Genomic DNA, 19,078 nt, shown 5'->3' with positions numbered 1-19,078 from the left:
ACACACACACACACACACACACACACACACACATACACATACATACATAAACATATACATACATATATCATAAATGTACCCTTTTAACCATTTTAAGTGTACAGTTTAGTGTCATTAAATACATTCACACTGTTGTGCAACCATGATCACCATCCATTTCCAGAATTTACTTTATCTTTCCAAATGAGAACTATGCCCCCATTACCCAATAACGCCCCATTACCCTCTCCCCTCACCCCTGGTAACCTCTATTTTACTTTTCATCTCCGTGAATTTGATACTCCAGGTATTTCGTGTGATTGGCATCATGCAGTCTGTCCTTTTGTTTTGCAATTTGGCTTCTTTCACTTAGCATAATGTCCTCAAGTTTCATCCATGTCGTGGCATGTGTCAAAATTTCCCTCCCTTTTAAGACTGAAAAATATTCTATTGTATGGATAGACCACATTTTATTTGTTTTTTTATTTTATTTTTATTTTTTTGAGACAGAGTTTTTCTCTTTTGCCTAGGCTGGTGTGCAGTGGTGCAATCTCCGCTCACTGCAACCTCTGCCTTCTGGTTTCAAGCGATTCTCCTGCCTCAGCCTCCCAGGTAGCTGGGATTACAGGTGCCCGCCATCACACCCGTCTAAATTTTGTATTTTTAGTAGAGATGGGGTTTCACCATGTTGGCCAGCCTGGTCTCGAACTCCTGACCTCATGATCCTCCTGCCTCGGCCTCTCAAAGTGCTGGGATTATAGACATGAGCCACTGCCCCTGGCCTCGACCACATTTTAAATAATCCATTCACCTGTTGATAGACACTTGGGTAGCTTCCACATTTTGGCTGTTGTCCATAATGTTGCTATAAACACTGGCATACGAGTATCTGTTAGAGTCTCTGCTTTTACTTCCTTTGGGTATACATGCAGAAATGAAATTGCTGGATCACATGGTAATTCTATGTTTAATTTTTTTTGAGAAGCATTGGATATTTTGAGCAGAGGAGTGACGTAATCTAATATGTTTTTTAAAGGCTCACTCAGGATGTTGGGTTCACAATGAAACTGTAGAGGAAACAGCTAAAGAAGATGACTAGTGCATTAAGAGGCAAGCATAGTAGCTTGCCCGGGGAGAAGTGGGAGAAGAGATGAGATTCTGAATGTATTTTCAACCTAGACCCAATAAGACTTGCTGACAGAGTCAGTGTGGAATGAGAAGGAGGAGTCAAGGATGGCTCTAAGAAGAATGGCCTGAACAACCGGAAGCACTAAATGATGGGGGAAGAACTGTGGGATGAGCTGTCTAGTGGGAAGAAAACCGAGTTTGTTTATAGAGTTGTCAATTTGAGAGCCTTCTTAGACATCTCCATCCCCTTGTTAAAAGTGGAGATGTTGAGTGGGCATTTGGATATACACGTCTGAAGTTAGAGAGAAAGATTCATGCTGAACTTATCAGTGTAAAGATGGTATTTCATACCATGAGATGGGATGAGATCAGCAAAGTATAATATAAACTGAAAAGAGAATGGGTCTCAGGACTGAGTGCCTGAGGCATTTCTGCACTGAAGGGGAGACCAGGAGGACTCAGCAGAGGAGACTGAGAAGGGAACAGCCAATGAAAGGGGGAGAACCAGGAGTGCCTGTGTCCCAGGATTCAAGTGCATGACCGCTTTTCTGTCTTGCATGTTTGCAGACACTGTTTCCCATTCCTGGGATGCTCCTGCTTCTCTGCCTCACCTATATAATCCCTATGCATTGTTTATGTCTAACTCAAGTGTCATCTCCTCTACCAGAGCATTTCTCAGAAACTCATCTCCAACATTGCTCTGGATTAGGTGCCTATTCTCTGTAATTGCACAAGGCTTTGTGTTTAGCTCTGTTAAACCATGCTCTCCAGCGGCTTCCTAGATATTTTTTTTTTTTTTTTTTTTTGAGACGGAGTCTCACGCTGTCACCCAGGCTGGAGTGCAGTGGCGCGATCTCGGCTCACTGCAAGCTCCGCCTCCTGGGTTCACGCCATTCTCCTGCCTCAGCCTCCTGAGTAGCTGGGACTACAGGCGCCCGCCACCGCGCCCGGCTAATTTTTGTATTTTCAGTAGAGACGGGGTTTCACTGTGGTCTCGATCTCCTGACCTTGTGATCCGCCCGCCTCGGCCTCCCAAAGTGCTGGGATTACAGGCGTGAGCCACCGCGCCCGGCGGCTTCCTAGATATTTATACTTCCTAAACTATAAGGCCCTAAAGCAAGACTAATTGTTCTGTTCTATATCCCTAGTGCTAACCCAGACTAAGTGCTAAATAAATGTTGGCTAAATAAAGTGACCTTAGCACAGAGTACTGAGGTTAACTTTTTCCCTTATAGATCACACCCACTGGACTGTGAACTTTCTGGAAACTCTTTTTGCTTCTGTATTCTTAGTCTAGGGCAGAGGTACATGGAAGATGCTCAGTAAATGCCTGTTGAGACAATAGTTGACTTGATGGTTCTTGTTCAGGTTTCACAAGTATAAGTGAGTACCCACTGAGCAGGGCTCCAAATGGGGTGATATAGATAATACAATCCTTCTTAAAGGTAGAGTCATCGCCAAGGGTGCTGACGTTCTCTAATTTTTGGCAGACGGTGGGTGGCCTTGACCGAATCGGACATCTTCTGGAACACGACTGACACTGGCTGGGTGAAGGCAGCCTGGACTCTCTTCTCTGCCTGGCCTAATGGAGCTTGTATTTTTGTGCATGAGCTGCCCCGAGTTGATGCCAAAGTTATCCTGAATGTAAGAGGAAAAACCAACAACACCCCATATGTGTTGGGTATAAATCAGATGAGTGGGATATAGATTTCAGGCTGCAGGAGAAAACACATGAATCAGTGACTTTAAGGCTTCTTTGGTGTGGCTCCCGGGCCTTCCATAATCTGGTTCCTGACCACCTGGTTCCCTTCCATCACTGCCTATGCTCTAGCTAGATTCCTAGATTAAGACCATTTCATTGCTATTTCTCCTGCATGGGGTGCCCTTGTCTCCACCACTTTCTTCCTTATGCCTCTGCCAAAACCCTAGGTATTTGTCAAACCCTTAGGCAAAATCAGTCTGTGCCTCAACTCCAAATGCTACCGTCCATGGTGTTTAACATGGCCCAACTAGAGAGTCCTGGTGACTCCTGCTCAGGCTCCCAGGGTCTTCTTATAGGGAGGGGGGAGATTGGTGCCCCCAGTCAAGACACAGGTCACCTTTCTCCAGCCCCCCATATCCTAAGTGTCATTCCTGAAAATGTCAGAGGGCTCTTCTGCTCATACTATTTGTACTGAGATAAGCTGTATCACCTGGTAGCTAACTGCACAGGTCATGCCATCAGTCAAAGAGTCAGACCTGGACTCTGATCCTACACCTTTGATTCGCTAGTTGTGTGGCCTTGGGGAAGTTGCCTAATCTCCCTGAACTGCAGTTTCAGCCTCACCTATAAGAAAGGGATAACGTATCTCTATAGGGTTGCTGCGAGAATGAAATGATACAAGGCAAAGGGGCCAGCACATAGTAAGTTCTTTTTTGAAATAATTTTTAATTTTTGTGGGTACATAGTAGGTGTATATCTTTATGGGGTACATTAGATATTTTGATGTAGGCATGCCATGCATGAAAATCACATCATAGAGAATGAGGTATACATCCCCTGAAAGCATTTATCTTTTGTGTTACAATCTAATTATACTCTTTCAGTTATTTTAAAATATACAATTAAGTTTTTATTGACTAAAGTCACCCTGATGGGCTTTAAAATAATAGGTCTTATTCATTCATTCTATTACTTTGGTGCCAACTAACCATCCCCACCTTTCTCTCAGCCCCCAACTACCCTTCCCAGCCTCTGGTAGTCATCCTTCTAATCTCTATTTCCATGAGGTCAATTGTTTTGACTTTTAAATCTCACAAATAAGTGAGAACATGTGAAGTTAGTCTTTCTGTGCCTGGCTTATTTCACTTAACATAATGATCTCCAGTTCCACCCATGTTATTGCAAATGACAGGACCTCATTCTTTTTTATGGATCCATTGTGTATATGTACATTTTCTTTATCCATTCATCTGTTGATGGACACTTACGTTGTTTCAAAATATAGTAGATTCTTTTTTAAAAAACAATTATTTTCATAGGTTATGGGGGAACAGTAACTAAAAGGTGGTGTTTGGTTACATTAGTAAGTTCTTTAGTGGTGATTTATAAGATTTTGGTGCACCCATCACCTAAGCAGTATACACTGCACCCAATTTGTAGTCTTTTATCCCTCACCCGCTTCCCACCCTTTCCCCCAAGTCCCTAAAGTCCATTATGTCATTCTTATGCCTTTGCATCTTCATAGCTTAACTCCCACGTATGAGGGAGAACATAAAATGTTTGGTTTTCCATTCCTGAGTTACTTTACTTAGAATAATAGTCTCCAATCTCGTCAAGGTCCCTGTCAATGCCATTACTTCATTCCTTTTTATGGCTGAGTTGTATTCCATTATATATATTTATATACCACACTTGCTTTGTCCACTTGATTTATGGGCATTTGGGTTGGTTCCACATTTTTGCAATTGCAGACTGTGCTGCTATAAACATGTATGTGCAAGTATCTTTTTCATATAATGACTTATTTTCCTCTGGGAGGATATCCAGTAGTAGGATTGCTGGATCAAATGGTAGTTCTACTTTTAGTTCTTTAAGGAATCTCCACACTGTTTTCCATAGTGGTTGTACTAGTTTACATTCCTACCAGCAATGTAGAGGTGTTCCTTGTTCACTGCATCCATGCCAACATCTATTTTGATTTTTTTATTATGGCCATTCTTGCAGGAGTAAGCTGGTACCACATGGTGGACCAAATATAGTAGATTCTTAACCCATATTGATTGTTATCATCATGATCAAACTCATCACTATCATTATCCATGTAGTGCTTGAACAGCCAGTGTATGGACCTTCTCCTCGCATTGTCCCCAGCTCTGACATAGTGTTTTCATTATCTATTGCTATGTAATAAATTATACCCAAACATAGAACTTTAAAACACAAGCATTTATCTCACAGTTTCTGATGGTCAGGAAGCTGGAGGCAGCTTAATGAGGGGATTTGGGAATAGAGTCTCTCATGAGGTTGCAATCAAGAGGTCAGCAAAGTACGCTCGTGTTCATAGCAGCATTAACAATAACTAAAAGGTGAAAGCAACACAAGTGTCCATCCACACATGAATGAACAAACAAAATGTGGTGTGTACATGCAAAGGAATATTACCCAGCCTTAAAAAGGAAGGACATCTTGTTATATGATATAATGTGGATAACCCTTGAGGACATTATGCTAAGTGAAACATGACAGTCATACAAGGACAAATATTGTATGATTCCACTTACATGAGATACCAAGAGTAGTCAAATTCATAGACACAGAAAGTACAACGGTGTTTACAAGGAGTTAGGGGAGAGAGTAATGGGAAATTATTGTGTAATGGGTACGGAGTTTAAGTTTGAGAGGATAAAAATAGTCCTGGAGGTGGATGGTGGTGATGGTTTCACAACATTGTGGAAATATTTAATCCCACTGGACTATACACTTAAAAACCATTCCAATGGGCAAATTCTATGTTGTGTGTATGTTACCACAATAATTTTAAAAAAGATATTAGCTAGGACTGCAATCATCTTAAGGATTGACTGAAGCTGAAAAATTGCTTACAAACTCATGGTGGCTGGGTACAGTAGCTCATGCCTGTAATCCCAGCACTTTGGGAGGCCAAGGCGTGTGGATCATGAGGTCAGGAGTTCACGACCAGCCTGGCCAAGATGGTGAAACCCCGTGTCCACTAAATATACAAAACTTAGCCAGGCATAGTGGAGGGTGCCTGTAATTCCAGCTACTCGTGAGTCTGAAGCAGAGAATTGCTTGAACCTGGGAGATGGAGGTTGCAGTGAGCTGAGATCTTGCCACTGCACTCCAGCCTGGGTGACAGAGCGAGACTCCATCTCAAAAAACAAAACAAAACAAAACAAAAGAAAAAAAATTCACTGGTGGTTTTTAGTAGACTTCAGTTTCTCACTGGGTGTTTGCTAGAGTCTCCAGTTTCTCACTGTGTGCACCTGTCCATAGGATGGCTTGAGCATACTCAAAACATGGTGGCTTGCTTCCCCCAGAACAAGGGATCCAAGAAAGGGAGAGAGAAAGAACATCCAAGACAGAAACCGTAGTCTTTGTACAACTGAATCTGGAAAGTGATATTCATCACCTTGACAGTATGCCATTGCTGTCACAGACCCACTTTGGTATGAGGTGAGAGGGGATTCCTCCAAAGGTGCAAATGCTAGGAAGTAGGGGTCACTGGGCACCATCTTGGATGCTGGATTCCACACATAGTTTTCAACTTCTCTGCTTTGGTAGTGAGAATATAAAGATGCAGTGCATTTGGCTCCATCTTCATGGTCCCACCCCAGTGATTCTAAGGACATCTTTCACCCTTTGCTTTTGTTTAGACTCTCTCTACATTCCCGATAACCACCCTCTGCTGTGTCCCAACCATCTTTCGGCTGCTTGTGCAGGAGGATCTGACCAGGTACAGCCCATCTGTTTGGTGCTTTGAGGGCCTAAGTATGTGAATAGACAGCATGGGTATCCACACATACAACTATCCTCTCATTCCAACTCTCTTTCTATCTTTCTCTGTCTCTATATATTTTTCTGTCTCTCTCTTTGTCTCTCTCTCGCACACACATTTATACACATACACATTGACAAGTCAACATACCTGTAAACCTCACAGATGCCCCTCAAGAACAAGCTTCTGGCCCCCAAAAATTTGCATCCAGAGGGAACTAAATAGATTTAGGGCAGTCTGAAATTTTAGCACCTGAGATAGGCTTCTCCCCACACCATACACCCATGGGCTATTCTCTCAGCAGTGTGTCTGCTACTTCTGTGAGGTGAGAGAAATTATTGGACAATTGTTAGCCACCTATGGAGTGGGGTTTGTGGCCAGGGCCCTCAGTTCTGGTGAAACTAACAAGCCCACACCACAGTAGATGCCCCAACTCTCAGCCTCAGACTCACCCCAGCCAACTGTTCTCTGACCACATGCCATTGGGCACCCAAGAGAAAGGGACAAGGCACTGATGATGGCTCCATCCTGGGTGAAGCCAAAGCAACATCTTCTGGCAGAACAGGGCTAGTTGCTGGGGTATATGGAGAAAGGCCCACCGTCCTTCAGTACCCACCAACCCTGACCTATTCTCCCTCTTTTGTCCTGCCCCAAGTCATAAGGAGTCATCCTCTCATCTTTCCTAATCACATGAATCTACCCACCAAGTGCCCAGAGGAGGGAGTTCTTACATGCTTCTAAAAGTGAATTCTTCTCCAATGTAAGAAGTTCATCCCATTCGGTGATCTGATGTGTGCATCTCCAGATGATGATTTTGGCTGAAAGCAAGCTCCAAGTACCTTGTTAAGAACAATGTCGTTGAATGCCATTTGGTAGTACTAAGTAACTTCGTCAAGCCAATTTGATCTCCCTTCTCCTCCAAGATCAAAAATGTACTTGCAATCACTGAATTTTTTTTTTCTTTTAGTTTGGATGATTTGTTGAACAGAAAGGGCGTTTTGCAACATAATTAATCTGTAGGAATTTGTGAGATTCTTAGAAGACTAATTTTTATCTTTTCAATTTTCTTTTCTCTCCTTTCTCTTCCTCTTTCTTATTTATTTATTTATTTATTTAAGAGACAGAGTCTTGCTCTGTCGCCTAGGTTGGAGTGCAGTGGCATGATCTTGGCTCACTGCAACCTCCGCCTCCTGGATTCCAGCTTTCCTCCCACCTCAGCCTTCCAAGTAGTTGGGACTACAGGCATGTGCCACCATACCTGGCTAATTTTTTGTATTTTTTGGTAGAGACGGGGTTTTACCACATTGACCAGGCTGGTCTTCAACTCCTGAGCTTAAGCAATCTGCCCACCTTGGCCTCCCAAAGTGCTGGGACTACAGGTGTGAGCCGTGGTGCCTGGCCTATCTTTTCAATTTCTAATTGATTTATCTATCCTTTTCAATCAGATTATTGTCCTAACCAATTTATGATCAGTTTTTTTTCAACTAAATTATTTTGGCCAAGTTACCTGGAACTCACCATATTATGCCAAAACCTATTATATGAGCTTCTGATTTTATCCCAAACTCAGATAGGGTGAATCTTTTAAAAATTAGCTGTCCATGAGGAGAATGGTTGTAAAGCCTGAGGATGGACTCACTTAGAGCAGGTTAAAAAGCAGGGCCGTCTACCCTCTAGTGCCTGTGGGTGTTTACGTCTGGGCAGTGGCACCAGAAGGCGGGTGGTATGAAGATCCTGACATAGGTGGCCTTGTTTTCCTGCCTGAGAAAGGTACCAGTTTCAGAGCCTGAGGCACTGTCTGACCGGAGGAGAGGCCCTCAACCCTGACGTGAGGGAGAAGTGGAAACGCCAGACCGGTGTGGAGCTGTACGAAGGCTATGGCCAGTCTGAAACGGTGAGCACTGGAGGGGCCAGGTCCCCTCCAGGGCTTCCTGCCTCTCCAGCTGTAACCTCCCTGAAGCTTCTCAGGGACCACCCCACCACTCCTCCACCCAGGGGAGAAGCTGATAACAAAACTCCATCAGCTTTCCTTCCCTTTTGATTTCCATATGTTCTCACTTATAAGCGGGAGCTAAGCTATGAGGATGCAAAGACATACAAAGTGGTATAAAAGACTTTGGAGACTCAGAAGGAGGAAGGTGGGAGGAGGGGTGTGAGGGTAAAGAAACTACATATTGGGTATAATGTACACTACTCAGGTGACAGATGCACTAAAATCTCAGAATTCACCACTGTAGAATTCATCCATGTTACAAAAAAATGCTCATACCCAAAAACCTATTGAAATACACACACACACACAACAGACACACACACACACACACTTCTTAAAAATTAAAAAAAGGTACTTTAAAGTGCTTTTACAACTATACCATGACCAGCAAACCAGCCCTCACGGTTGGATGCATTGTTTGTCTCTACCAAGACAGCCTACATGTGCGGCTGTTCAGAGTCCCAGATTCTAAGCAGTGTCCTCTACAGTCATCTAGGAAGAGATCTGGGGATCAACTGAGTCTTTTGGCTCAGAGATGCATTAAGTTCTTTATGTTTGAGTGCCCCCTGGAGTGCCCCATAACTGTTTGTTGACTATGGAAAGAAAAGAAGAAAGGCAAGAAGGAAGGAAGAAAATAGGAAGAAAATGAAGAAGGAAGGGAGAGAGGAAATAAAGAAAAGAGAAAGGAAAGGAAGGGGAAAAAGATGAAAGGAAGGAAGGAAATAGTGAAGAAAGAAGAAGGGAGGACAGAGGAAAATGGAGAATGAAATAACAGGGAAAGGAATGAAATAAAGGAGGAAATAAAATGAAGGAGGGAAGAAAAAAACAGGAAAGGAGAAAGGAAAGAGGAAAGGAAAGAAGGAAAGGAAGGAGTGAGGGAGGAAGAAAAAAGAAAAAAGGGAGGAAGAAAGGAGAGAAATGGAGAGAGGAGAAGGGAAAGAAAGAAGAAAGTGAGGGAGGAGAAAAAAGAGGATGAGAGAAAGAGTTATCAGGCAGGGCGAGAGAAAGGCATGGTCCAGGAAAGAAGCTAAGTGGAAAGGCTCTTCTTTATCCGTACTGCTTTCTCCCCAGGTTGTCATCTGTGCCAATCCAAAAGGCATGAAAATCAAGTCTGGATCCATGGGGAAGGCAGTCCCACCCTACGATGTGCAGGTAGCAGCCTCCCCTAACTTCTGGCGAGGCCTGGCGTGGAGAGGAGAAAGACACACAGGCCTGGCTGGCATGGGCCTCTGGGCTGCTGCAGTAGCCCAGGGTGTAGACGCTCATACATGCACCTCTGTGATCTCCCTGCCAGATTGTGGATGATGAGGGCAATGTCCTGCCTGCTGGAGAAGAGGGGAATGTTGCCATCCGTATCAGACCCACCCGGCCCTTCTGTTTCTTCAATTGCTATTTGGTAAGAGACGGGAACAGCCGTTCTCATGATAGTGACTGTGTGCTAAGCATTGTGCACCACACTTTGTAAATATCTATTTGTTTAACCCTTACAATGACTGCATGAGGTAGGTTGCTACTATTATTAGTAAAGTTCTGTTATTGATAAGGAAGACTATTATTGATAAGGAAGCTGCTACAAAGGGGAAGTGACTTATCCAGCATCATGCAACTAGCATAGGCAGGACATGGGATTTAAACGGGGGTATGTCTGAAAGCGCAAAAATACGACATGAGGGCAGCACCGTTGTTTTAATGAGGAGAAAATCGAGGTGCAGTAAAGGAAGGGAGCTTCTGAAGGTCAAACTGCAGCCGGGTGCGGTGGCTCACACTTGTAATCCCAGCACTTTGGGAGGTCAAGGCAGGTGGATCACCTGACATCAGGAGTTCAACACCAGCCTGGTCAACATAGTGAAACCCCGTCTCTACCAAAAATATAAAAATTAGCCAGGCGTGGTGGCACGTGCCTCTAATCCCAGCTACTTGGGAGTCTGAGGCAGCAGAATCGCTTGAACCAGGGAGGAGGAGGTTGCAGTGAGCCGAGATCGCAGCACCGCACTCCAGCCTGGGCGAGGAAGCGAGACTCCATCTCAAAAACTAATAATAATAGTAAATTAATAAATACATAAAGGTCAAACTGCACTATTGTGTCAGAGCTGTCTTCAGGTTTCTCTTTGTGGTTTGCTAGCAGGGCACAAACCTGGGATTTCAGTCCAAGTTTCTGGGATAATTTAGTAATTGCTTCTCTTTTGTATTCACCTTGGCTGGTGTTTATGTTGGGCTTTCTTTTCTTCACAGCTTTCTCTATAAAACCCTCAGATCTGACTGTGCACTAGAAACTCCTGGCAAGCGTCAGTTATTGCTGATGCTTGAGCCCCACCTCAGGCTAATTAAAACTAACATTTCTGGTGTGGATCAGTTTCCCAGGTGATTCGAATGTGCAGCCAAGCCTGGGAGCCACTGCTTAATAGAAATGCCATCTCATGTGTCTATTAAGCTGTCAATCAACTACAGAATTAGAAGGAGCAGAAACAAACCAGTCCATTTGTTTTTGGAATGTTGCATTTTAATGGTTTTTCTGTGACTACAAGAGAAATAATCTTTTACTTTATTTTGTTTAAAATCACAGAAACTTACAAAAACCCACAACATAGTAATCATGCCAAGCTGAGATCATGTTAACATTTTAATGTATTTTTCTGCTAATCAGTCTTGGAAACAATAGTAAATCTTTGACCCCACTGAAAAATGTATTCATTCATTATTTATTGTCTACTTCCTGCCACTCGGTGTGGAGCAGGACTCTGGTACTTACTGTACTTGTACACATTCTTCCTGGTTGTGAGATCATTCCACTGAGTGTACTAAAGTAATTTGAAAAGTTATTTGCTAGATAAGAATCTTTAATTTTTTTGACTGATTCTTTCCATCACCTGCATCAACAGTTAGTTTTCTTTCCAGATCTTTTTTGTTTTGTTTTGTTTTGCAACACTGTCTTCTCACTCTGTTGCCCAGGCTGGAGTACAGTGGTGTGATCTTGGCTCACTGCACTGCTGCCTCCTGGGCTCAAGCAACTCTCGTGTTCCAGTCTCCCGAGTAACTGGGACTAGGCGCATACCATTTCACCGGGGTAATTTTGGTATTTTTAGTAGAGGCGGGATTTCGCCACCTTGGTCAGACTGGTCTGGAATTTCTGGCTTCAAGTGATCTGCCTGCCTCGGCCTCCCAAAGTGCTGGGATTACAGGCATGAGCCACAGTGCCCGGCCCAGCTCATTCTTAAGAGAAAAATATTAAATCTCTTCTGTGAGAATCATGAAACATGTGAAAATTATTGCAGAGAATCTCAAACCAAAATTGTTCTGTGATTTTTTGATAAGCTAAGCTCATTATCCCCCCACAATAAACATAAACATTTCAAATTCATGTTGGTCATTCCCATTTAGTGGAATTGCACATGTCAGTTACATGAATAGGCCCATGTCAACTTTATAACCCATATACGGAATATGCTTATTTTCCTAGGGAAACAAATTGTCAAATGCACAAATATTTGTTATAGTGCTAGCTGTTTATAACAGATAAAAAAGGTGGAGGGACTATCTAAATTTCTAATACCAGAGATTAGTTATGTAAAGGATTATATTATATTATAGCATTGTGAACAAAAGCCAAAAAAAAAAAAAGAAAAGAAAAGAAAAAGAAAGAAAGTAAGAAAAAGAACAAAAAGGAGAAAAAGAAGAGAGAAAAAAATTTTTAAAAAGAACCCAAATTTCTAACACAGGAATTTGCTCAAATAGCTAATATCACCACCACACAGAAATATTATGCAACTATTTAATACAGTTTTTTGGAAGCAGGGTCACATTCTGTCACCAAAGCTGGAGTGCAGTGGCACAATCATGGCCACTGCAACTTTGACTTCTTGGGCTCAGGTAATCCTTACACCTCAGCCTCCCGAGTAGCTGGAACTATAGGCACACGCCACCACACCTAATTTTTTTTTTTGTAAAGATGGGGTTTCACCATGTTGCCCAGGCTGGTCTTGAATTCCTGGGCCCAAGTGATCCACCTGCCTCAGCCTGCCAAAATGCTAGGATTACAGGCATGAGCCACCACGCCCAGCCTATAGGAGTTCTTAATATATTCTTTATATTGGTCATTTGTTATAAGAGTTGCTAATATCTTCCTCCCCGGTGGTAGCTTATCTTTTCACTTTCTTTCACTTTCTTTAAGCTATTTTTATTGAACAGAAGCGTTTATTTCCATGTCATCAAATCATTAAGTTTTTAAGTGTTATGAATAGTGCTTTTTGTGTCTTATAAAATCATTTTCAACTTTGGGGTAGGAAATACACATATTCACCTATAGTTTCTTCCAACAGTTTTATAATTTGGCTTTTGACATTTAAGTTTATAATCCATCTGTGGTTGATGTATACATGGTATGAGATAGGGGTCTATTTTATTTTTCTCTATATGAAAAACCAATTTGTTGAATAAATCCTCCTTTTCCCAGTTATCTGTCAAGATAATTTTGTCAGATATAAAAGTGTAATATAGGCCAGGTGTGGTGGCTCACACCTGTAATCCCAGGACTTTGGGAGGCCAAGGTGGGTGGATCACCTGAGGTCAGGAGTTAGAGACCAACCTGACCAATATGGAGAAACCCCATCTCTACTAAAAATATAAAAATTAGCTGGGTGTGGTGGCGGGCAACTGTAGTCCCAGCTACTTGGGAGGCTGAGACAGGAGAATTGCTCGAATCCGGGAGGCAGAGGTTGCAGTGAGCTGAGATCACACCACTGCACTCCAGCCTGGACAATAGAGTGGGACTCCATCTCAAATAAATAAATAAATTTTTGAAAGTTTGATATAGTCATAGTTAGGTTTTGGCACTTTCTTGTATTTCCTTGATCACTTACTCTGTCTCCGTACTGATACCATAAAGTCTTATCCACAAAAGCATTACCGTAAGTCTTCATATGTGGGAGAATGACTCTATCCTTGTTTTTCAACTTATTTAGAAGTGTTTTACCTATTCTTAGCCCTTTGCTCATTCATTTACATTTTAGAATCAACTGTCAAGTTCCTTGGAAAATGTTTGCTAGCATTTTGACTAGAATTGTATTGTCTATAAAACAACTTAGGGATAATTGACATCTCTATTAATTAAGTCTATCTTGTTTTGTTTTGAGACAGAGTCTTGCTCTGTCACCCAGGCTGGAGTGCAGTGTTATGATCTTGGCTCACTGCAGCCTCCACCTCCTGGGTTCAAGTGATTCTCCTGCCTCAGCCTCCCGAGTAGCTGGGATTACAGCCATCCACCACCACACCCGGCTAATTTTTGTATTTTTAGTAGAAATGGGGTTTCTCCATGTTGGCCAGGCTGGTCTTGAACTCCTGACCTCAGGTGATCCGCCTGCCTTGGCCTCCCAAAGTGCTGGGATTACAGGCATGAGCCACTGCACCAGGTCGATTAAGTCTTTCTTTCATTTATTTATATCTTCTTTAGTGTGTCGAGTTTTAAGTTTTCTCCATACACATCTTAGAGATTTTGTGCTAGATGTATTTCTAGGTATTGGTAGCTTATATTTTTTCTTTTTTCTCGGAAGGTACTTGTTGAATTGAGATATAATTTACCTACAATGAAATTCACCCATGTTACATGTGCGGGTTGATGACTTTTAACACACATACGCCCCTATGTAACTGCCACCACAGTCGAATATGGAACATTTTTCACCCCCAAATCCTCTCTTATTCCTCTTGACAGCCAATCCTCTCCACTCCAGACCCAGCAATTGATAAATTGTTTGTTGTCACTATGTAATAATTTTGCATTTTAAAAAAAAGAACTTCATATAAATGGAATCACTAACTATTCAAATTTGTCTGTCAGGTTTCTTTTACTCAGTATGATGCTTCTGCAAGTCACCTGTGTGTTTTCATGTATTTTTATTGCTGAGTAGTAGCTTTTTCTTTAAAACTTTGAGAATCGGAGTTTGATTGCTTTTCTCTTTCCTCTACTCTTGCCCCACACCAATGGGCTTTTTGGTGAGCCCTTCTCCCTCCCTTCCGTCCTTCCTTCCATCTTTCCTTCCTTCCTTCCCTTCTTTCTCTCTCTCTCTTTCTTTCTTTTCCTTCCTTCTTTCCCTCCTTCCCTCGCTCCTTCCTTCCTCCCTCCCTCCTTCCCACCTTTCATTCCTTCCTTTTCTTCTCTCTTTCTTTTCTCCCTTCTCTTCCCTTCTTTTCCCTTCCCTTCCCTCCCCTTCCCTCACCTCCCCTCCCCTTCCTTTCCCTTCCTTTTTTTCCTACTTGGAGTAGCCCAGGCTGGAGTGCAATGGCACAATCTCGCAACCTCGCCCTATAGCCCAGGCTGGAGTGCAGTGGTAGAATCTCAGCTCACTGCAACGTCTGCCTCCTGGGTTTAAGCAATTCTCCTGCCTCAGCCTCCCGAGTAGCTGGCATTACAGACATGCACCACCACACCCAGTTAATTTTTTTTATTTTTAGTAGAGATGGGGTTTCACTATGTTGGCCAGGCTGGTCTCAAATTCCTGACCTCAAGTGATGCACCTACCTCAGCCTTCCCCAGTGCTGGGATTACAGGCATGAACCACCACACCTGGCCTAGCCCTTCGCTTTCTATCCTCAGTGATTCCCAAGCGCAAAGAGTATTCGTGTGTTCTTTTGTCCTAAAAAACACAGCCAGTGGCCCTGTGGGGCCCTTCTAAGGATGGTGGTGGGTTGTTGCCCTTAACCATTCGCTGGCAGTTGATTCCAATCAAAAGAGGGAAATCCCATAACTAAACAGGGCCATAGCTCCCTGTCCATTGGGGAACTCTGGGCAGCCTGGACTTCAGGAACTGCTGAACTTTCTGTTGAGTGATCTCCAGCTTCCTACAGGGGGCTACGGGCGCAGTAACTGGCCTTAGCGGCTGTTTCCAGAGGGTCCTTCACGGGCTTTCTTTGTCCTTCAGGACAATCCTGAGAAGACAGCTGCATCAGAACAAGGGGACTTTTACATCACAGGGGACCGAGCTCGCATGGACAAGGATGGCTACTTTTGGTTCATGGGAAGAAATGATGATGTGATCAATTCTTCAAGGTCAAGTTGTCTGCACTTTCCTCCTCCCTTTGAAGTTTCATGGGGGTTGAGGGAAGTCCACTTGGAAGAGTTTGTTTTTCCCTTCCAGCTACCGGATCGGGCCTGTTGAAGTGGAAAGCGCCCTGGCAGAGCATCCTGCCGTCCTGGAGTCGGCCGTGGTCAGCAGCCCAGACCCCATCAGGGGAGAGGTAACTAGTGCACCCAAGAGCACAGCCTCCTGCTTCTGTACTTATTAGCACCCAGCAGAACAAGCAGGAAGGCTCAGATTGTCCTGTATTTCACCTCCATCCATGTGCCACAAAGTTGAAATGCCACCATCAGACACACGTTGCCTTCATGTCTTTAGAGATACAATTACTCTCTAAAGGGACGTAACGGGAAAACACCAACACTTTGCTTTTTAGCAGACACAACTGGGTCCCAAAGAGGCTGGCTATGGGGCAGGAGATCTTAGGGGGAGGTGCAGGCTCTGTTATCCATCCTGTCTAATAAAAAGTCATTTTCTATTTGCAGCTGAGGGCATAGCAAGCACACCAGTCACAGTTTGCTGATGGCTGTAACCTGAGAGGGATAGAATATGTATCCAAAATGACCTTGATATACCAGAAAGCTGGGCCAAATTTAATAAGCTGGGCTTTCATAGGAGAAATCTTTTTTTTTTTTTTTTTGAGATGGAGTCTTGCTTTGTTGACCAGGCTGAAGTTCAGTGGCACAATCTTGGCTCACTGCAACCTCCGCCTCCCAAGTTCAAGCGACCTTCTTGCCTCAGCCCCCCTCCCAGCAGCTGGGATAACAGGCATATGTCACCACACCTGGCTAATTTTTGTATTTTTAGTAGAGACAGGGTTTCACCATGTTGGCCAGGCTGGAGTCTTAAACTCCTGACCTCAGGTGATCACTCGCTCTGGCCTCCCAAAGTGCTGGGATTACAGGCATGAGTCACTGCTCCCAGTCAGGAGAAATCTTCCTGTGGGTCCCAGAGGAATACATAGTATGTGAAAGATCAGCTTACAGGCAGACTTAGCTACTTTTCACTGGCTTACATCCAACATAATCCTAAAGCACAAGTTACCTTTTGAAAGTTAGAGCAACATCAGCCTGCATTCTCAGAAGCATCAGGACTGCAGGAGAGATTCTCAAAGTCTGGTTCTTGGACTGCTTGCAACTGTATCATCTGAGATTCTTATTTAAAATACAGATTTGTAGACCTAAAGTCAGACTTATGGAATCATAATGATTGGGAATGCAGCCCAGAGAATCTGCATTTTAGCCAGCCATTCCTGACCAAGTGATTCTCCACTAAAATCAGAGGCCGTTAATATAGAATAAGGGAGGTGTGGAGTCCCATTGATGTGCTGAAGAAATCACACCTGAAACGTATGACTAGTTCTGTATGCCATGAGTTAACTGGGATTGTGACAAATGGCTGTGTGCTCGAACTTAATCCATGTACAGTGCTTAGAACTGAGTCTGGTGCGCAGAAAGTGCCCAACAAATGTTTAGTAGTTACAGTAGTGAGGAAGCTCTTCCTAAAAGCATATCTGTCTGAACATGAAATGATAGTGGCCTTCCTCCCTGTGGGAAGTAAGCAAGGACAGTGAGCTACCCCTTCATAAAATACTGTTAACAGATAGGAATGCTGGAATTAATAAGCATCCGAGTGACCTTCCATTGCTAACAGAAACTGTGTTCTGTTTGTTGTGCTTGAATCTGGGACACTTCCTCCTCCCTGGCATACGACAGCCTGCAGGAAAGATGTGGGCAGAGAGACCCAAGGTGTAGAATGTCCTTTGGGATGTCTGGAACAGAAGTGGTGCAGTTCAGGGTCTGCTGATTGCAAATGTTCATCCATGCAGACCCCCAAATACCTCGTTCCCCTTGAAATTGACTGCATTTTCCTCAGTCCCATCTGTTCAAACCCATACCTTCCTACCTTGTTAGGAAAATCTGGAAGTAAATGGCCGTAGGAGTGTATGAACCTCTTCTCTCCAAAATATTTGCTTCTTAAGAGAAGCAATGTTGGCTTCAAATGGTGTCATTCCAAGTGTGGGGAGTAATTTGAGAAATAGGTAGGAGTTTGAAATCAACCCGCAAAGGTCAATGCTCCTGGTAGTCACACCTGGAAAGGCCAGCAAAAGAAAAATTGATGTTGTTTGTGTCACTGGCTGTGCCCAAAAAACTAGTAGAACTTTCATGGTGCAAAGATAAATGTAGGCACTTATTCAAGGGTCACTTAAGGAGAAAAGAGTTGTTATACAAGGTCTGATCTTTTCTCGGTATTTGTATTGCTGCAGGTGGTAAAAGCATTTATAGTCCTTACCCCGGACTACTCCTCTCATGACCCAGAGGCACTAACGCGGGAACTCCAGGAGCATGTGAAAAGGGTGACTGCACCATACAAATACCCCAGGAAGGTAAACATCAGGGTTTCCAGGGTACAGTGATCTGGGAATCAGATGGACACGCTCTGCCTGGGCCCCAACTCAGGGCCAGGCCCTGTGACAGGCTCTGGGGATATGGAGAAACTTGTAACCCTGGCTGCTGCTTCAGTTTTTTTCTGTATTTCTTCACTCGGGTTCTCCCCAGAGCACATTTTGTTCTTGCCCTAAGAACAGCCTGATCCCTACCATAAATCAGATACAAGAGGTGGTGCTCAAATGCTGTCAAAAAGATCCTGTGCTCCAGGCTCCAGCTGTTTTGCTCCTGGCAGTTTAGGGGGAAACCCTGAATCAAGGACAGGCAGACAGTAATGGCTCTTTCAAAACAAAAGTCTTTTTGAGGAATGATGATTTCCAAGTGTTTTTTGTTTTGTTTTGTTTTGTGTTTGGTCACTAGGTGGCCTTTGTTTCAGAACTGCCAAAGACGGTTTCTGGAAAGATCCAAAGGAGTAAATTGCGAAGTCAGGAGTGGCGGAAATGAGGTGCAACCCCAGGAAGGCCCCGTAGACCTCTGAAGGCTCCACGAGAAACTAATGGATCACTGGTCAGCCCCCATGGGGAGCATCATCTCTTCAACCCTAAAGATGTCAAAGGCGTGCAGCTTCCAAACGGCATCCCCAGGATCACTGCGCAATGCTGGAAAGAGCAAAAGAATATCATTGGCCCCGACCACATAGATGCTGCGCAGCCTAGCAAATGCTTGGTGGTTTGACTTCTCCCTCTGTCTCGGGGGAGGCTCAGCATCTGCCCACTGGTCTCACTAAGAGCTTCAGATTTCCCTCTGTAGGACAGGTTACCGGAGCCGTGGGGCACTTGTGGGTACTCATTCTCTGCCAGTGGGAATGGAAAGGCTCCATCCTTTGTATGCAACCATTTGGTAAAAGTATGCAGGACCATAAAATTGGCAATATCCGCCGGGCGCGGTGGCTCAAGCCTGTAATCCCAGCACTTTGGGAGGCTGAGACGGGCGGATCACGAGGTCAGGAGATCGAGACCATCC

At 43.7% G+C, this 19,078-nt stretch overlaps 1 protein-coding gene across 1 annotated transcript in view; it reads left to right on the top strand.

Moving 5' to 3' along the window:
• The window catches only part of ACSM5 (acyl-CoA synthetase medium-chain family member 5), a 31,124-nt gene extending 12,144 nt beyond the window's left edge, over positions 1 to 18,980 (top strand). The window contains 10 exon segments of the mRNA XM_011976097.1: positions 2,598 to 2,751; positions 6,484 to 6,563; positions 8,376 to 8,499; positions 9,670 to 9,750; positions 9,893 to 9,994; positions 15,513 to 15,640; positions 15,729 to 15,828; positions 17,935 to 18,054; positions 18,476 to 18,491; positions 18,494 to 18,980. Coding sequence (XP_011831487.1) covers positions 2,598 to 2,751; positions 6,484 to 6,563; positions 8,376 to 8,499; positions 9,670 to 9,750; positions 9,893 to 9,994; positions 15,513 to 15,640; positions 15,729 to 15,828; positions 17,935 to 18,054; positions 18,476 to 18,491; positions 18,494 to 18,531 — 943 coding nt within the window. The 3' untranslated portion in view covers positions 18,532 to 18,980.
• The last annotated feature ends 98 nt before the right edge of the window (positions 18,981 to 19,078 follow it).

Source organism: Mandrillus leucophaeus, unplaced genomic scaffold, assembly GCF_000951045.1.
Source record: "Mandrillus leucophaeus isolate KB7577 unplaced genomic scaffold, Mleu.le_1.0 Scaffold162, whole genome shotgun sequence".
Taxonomy (NCBI): domain Eukaryota; kingdom Metazoa; phylum Chordata; class Mammalia; order Primates; family Cercopithecidae; genus Mandrillus; species Mandrillus leucophaeus.
This window is presented reverse-complemented; position numbering and strand designations above follow the sequence as displayed.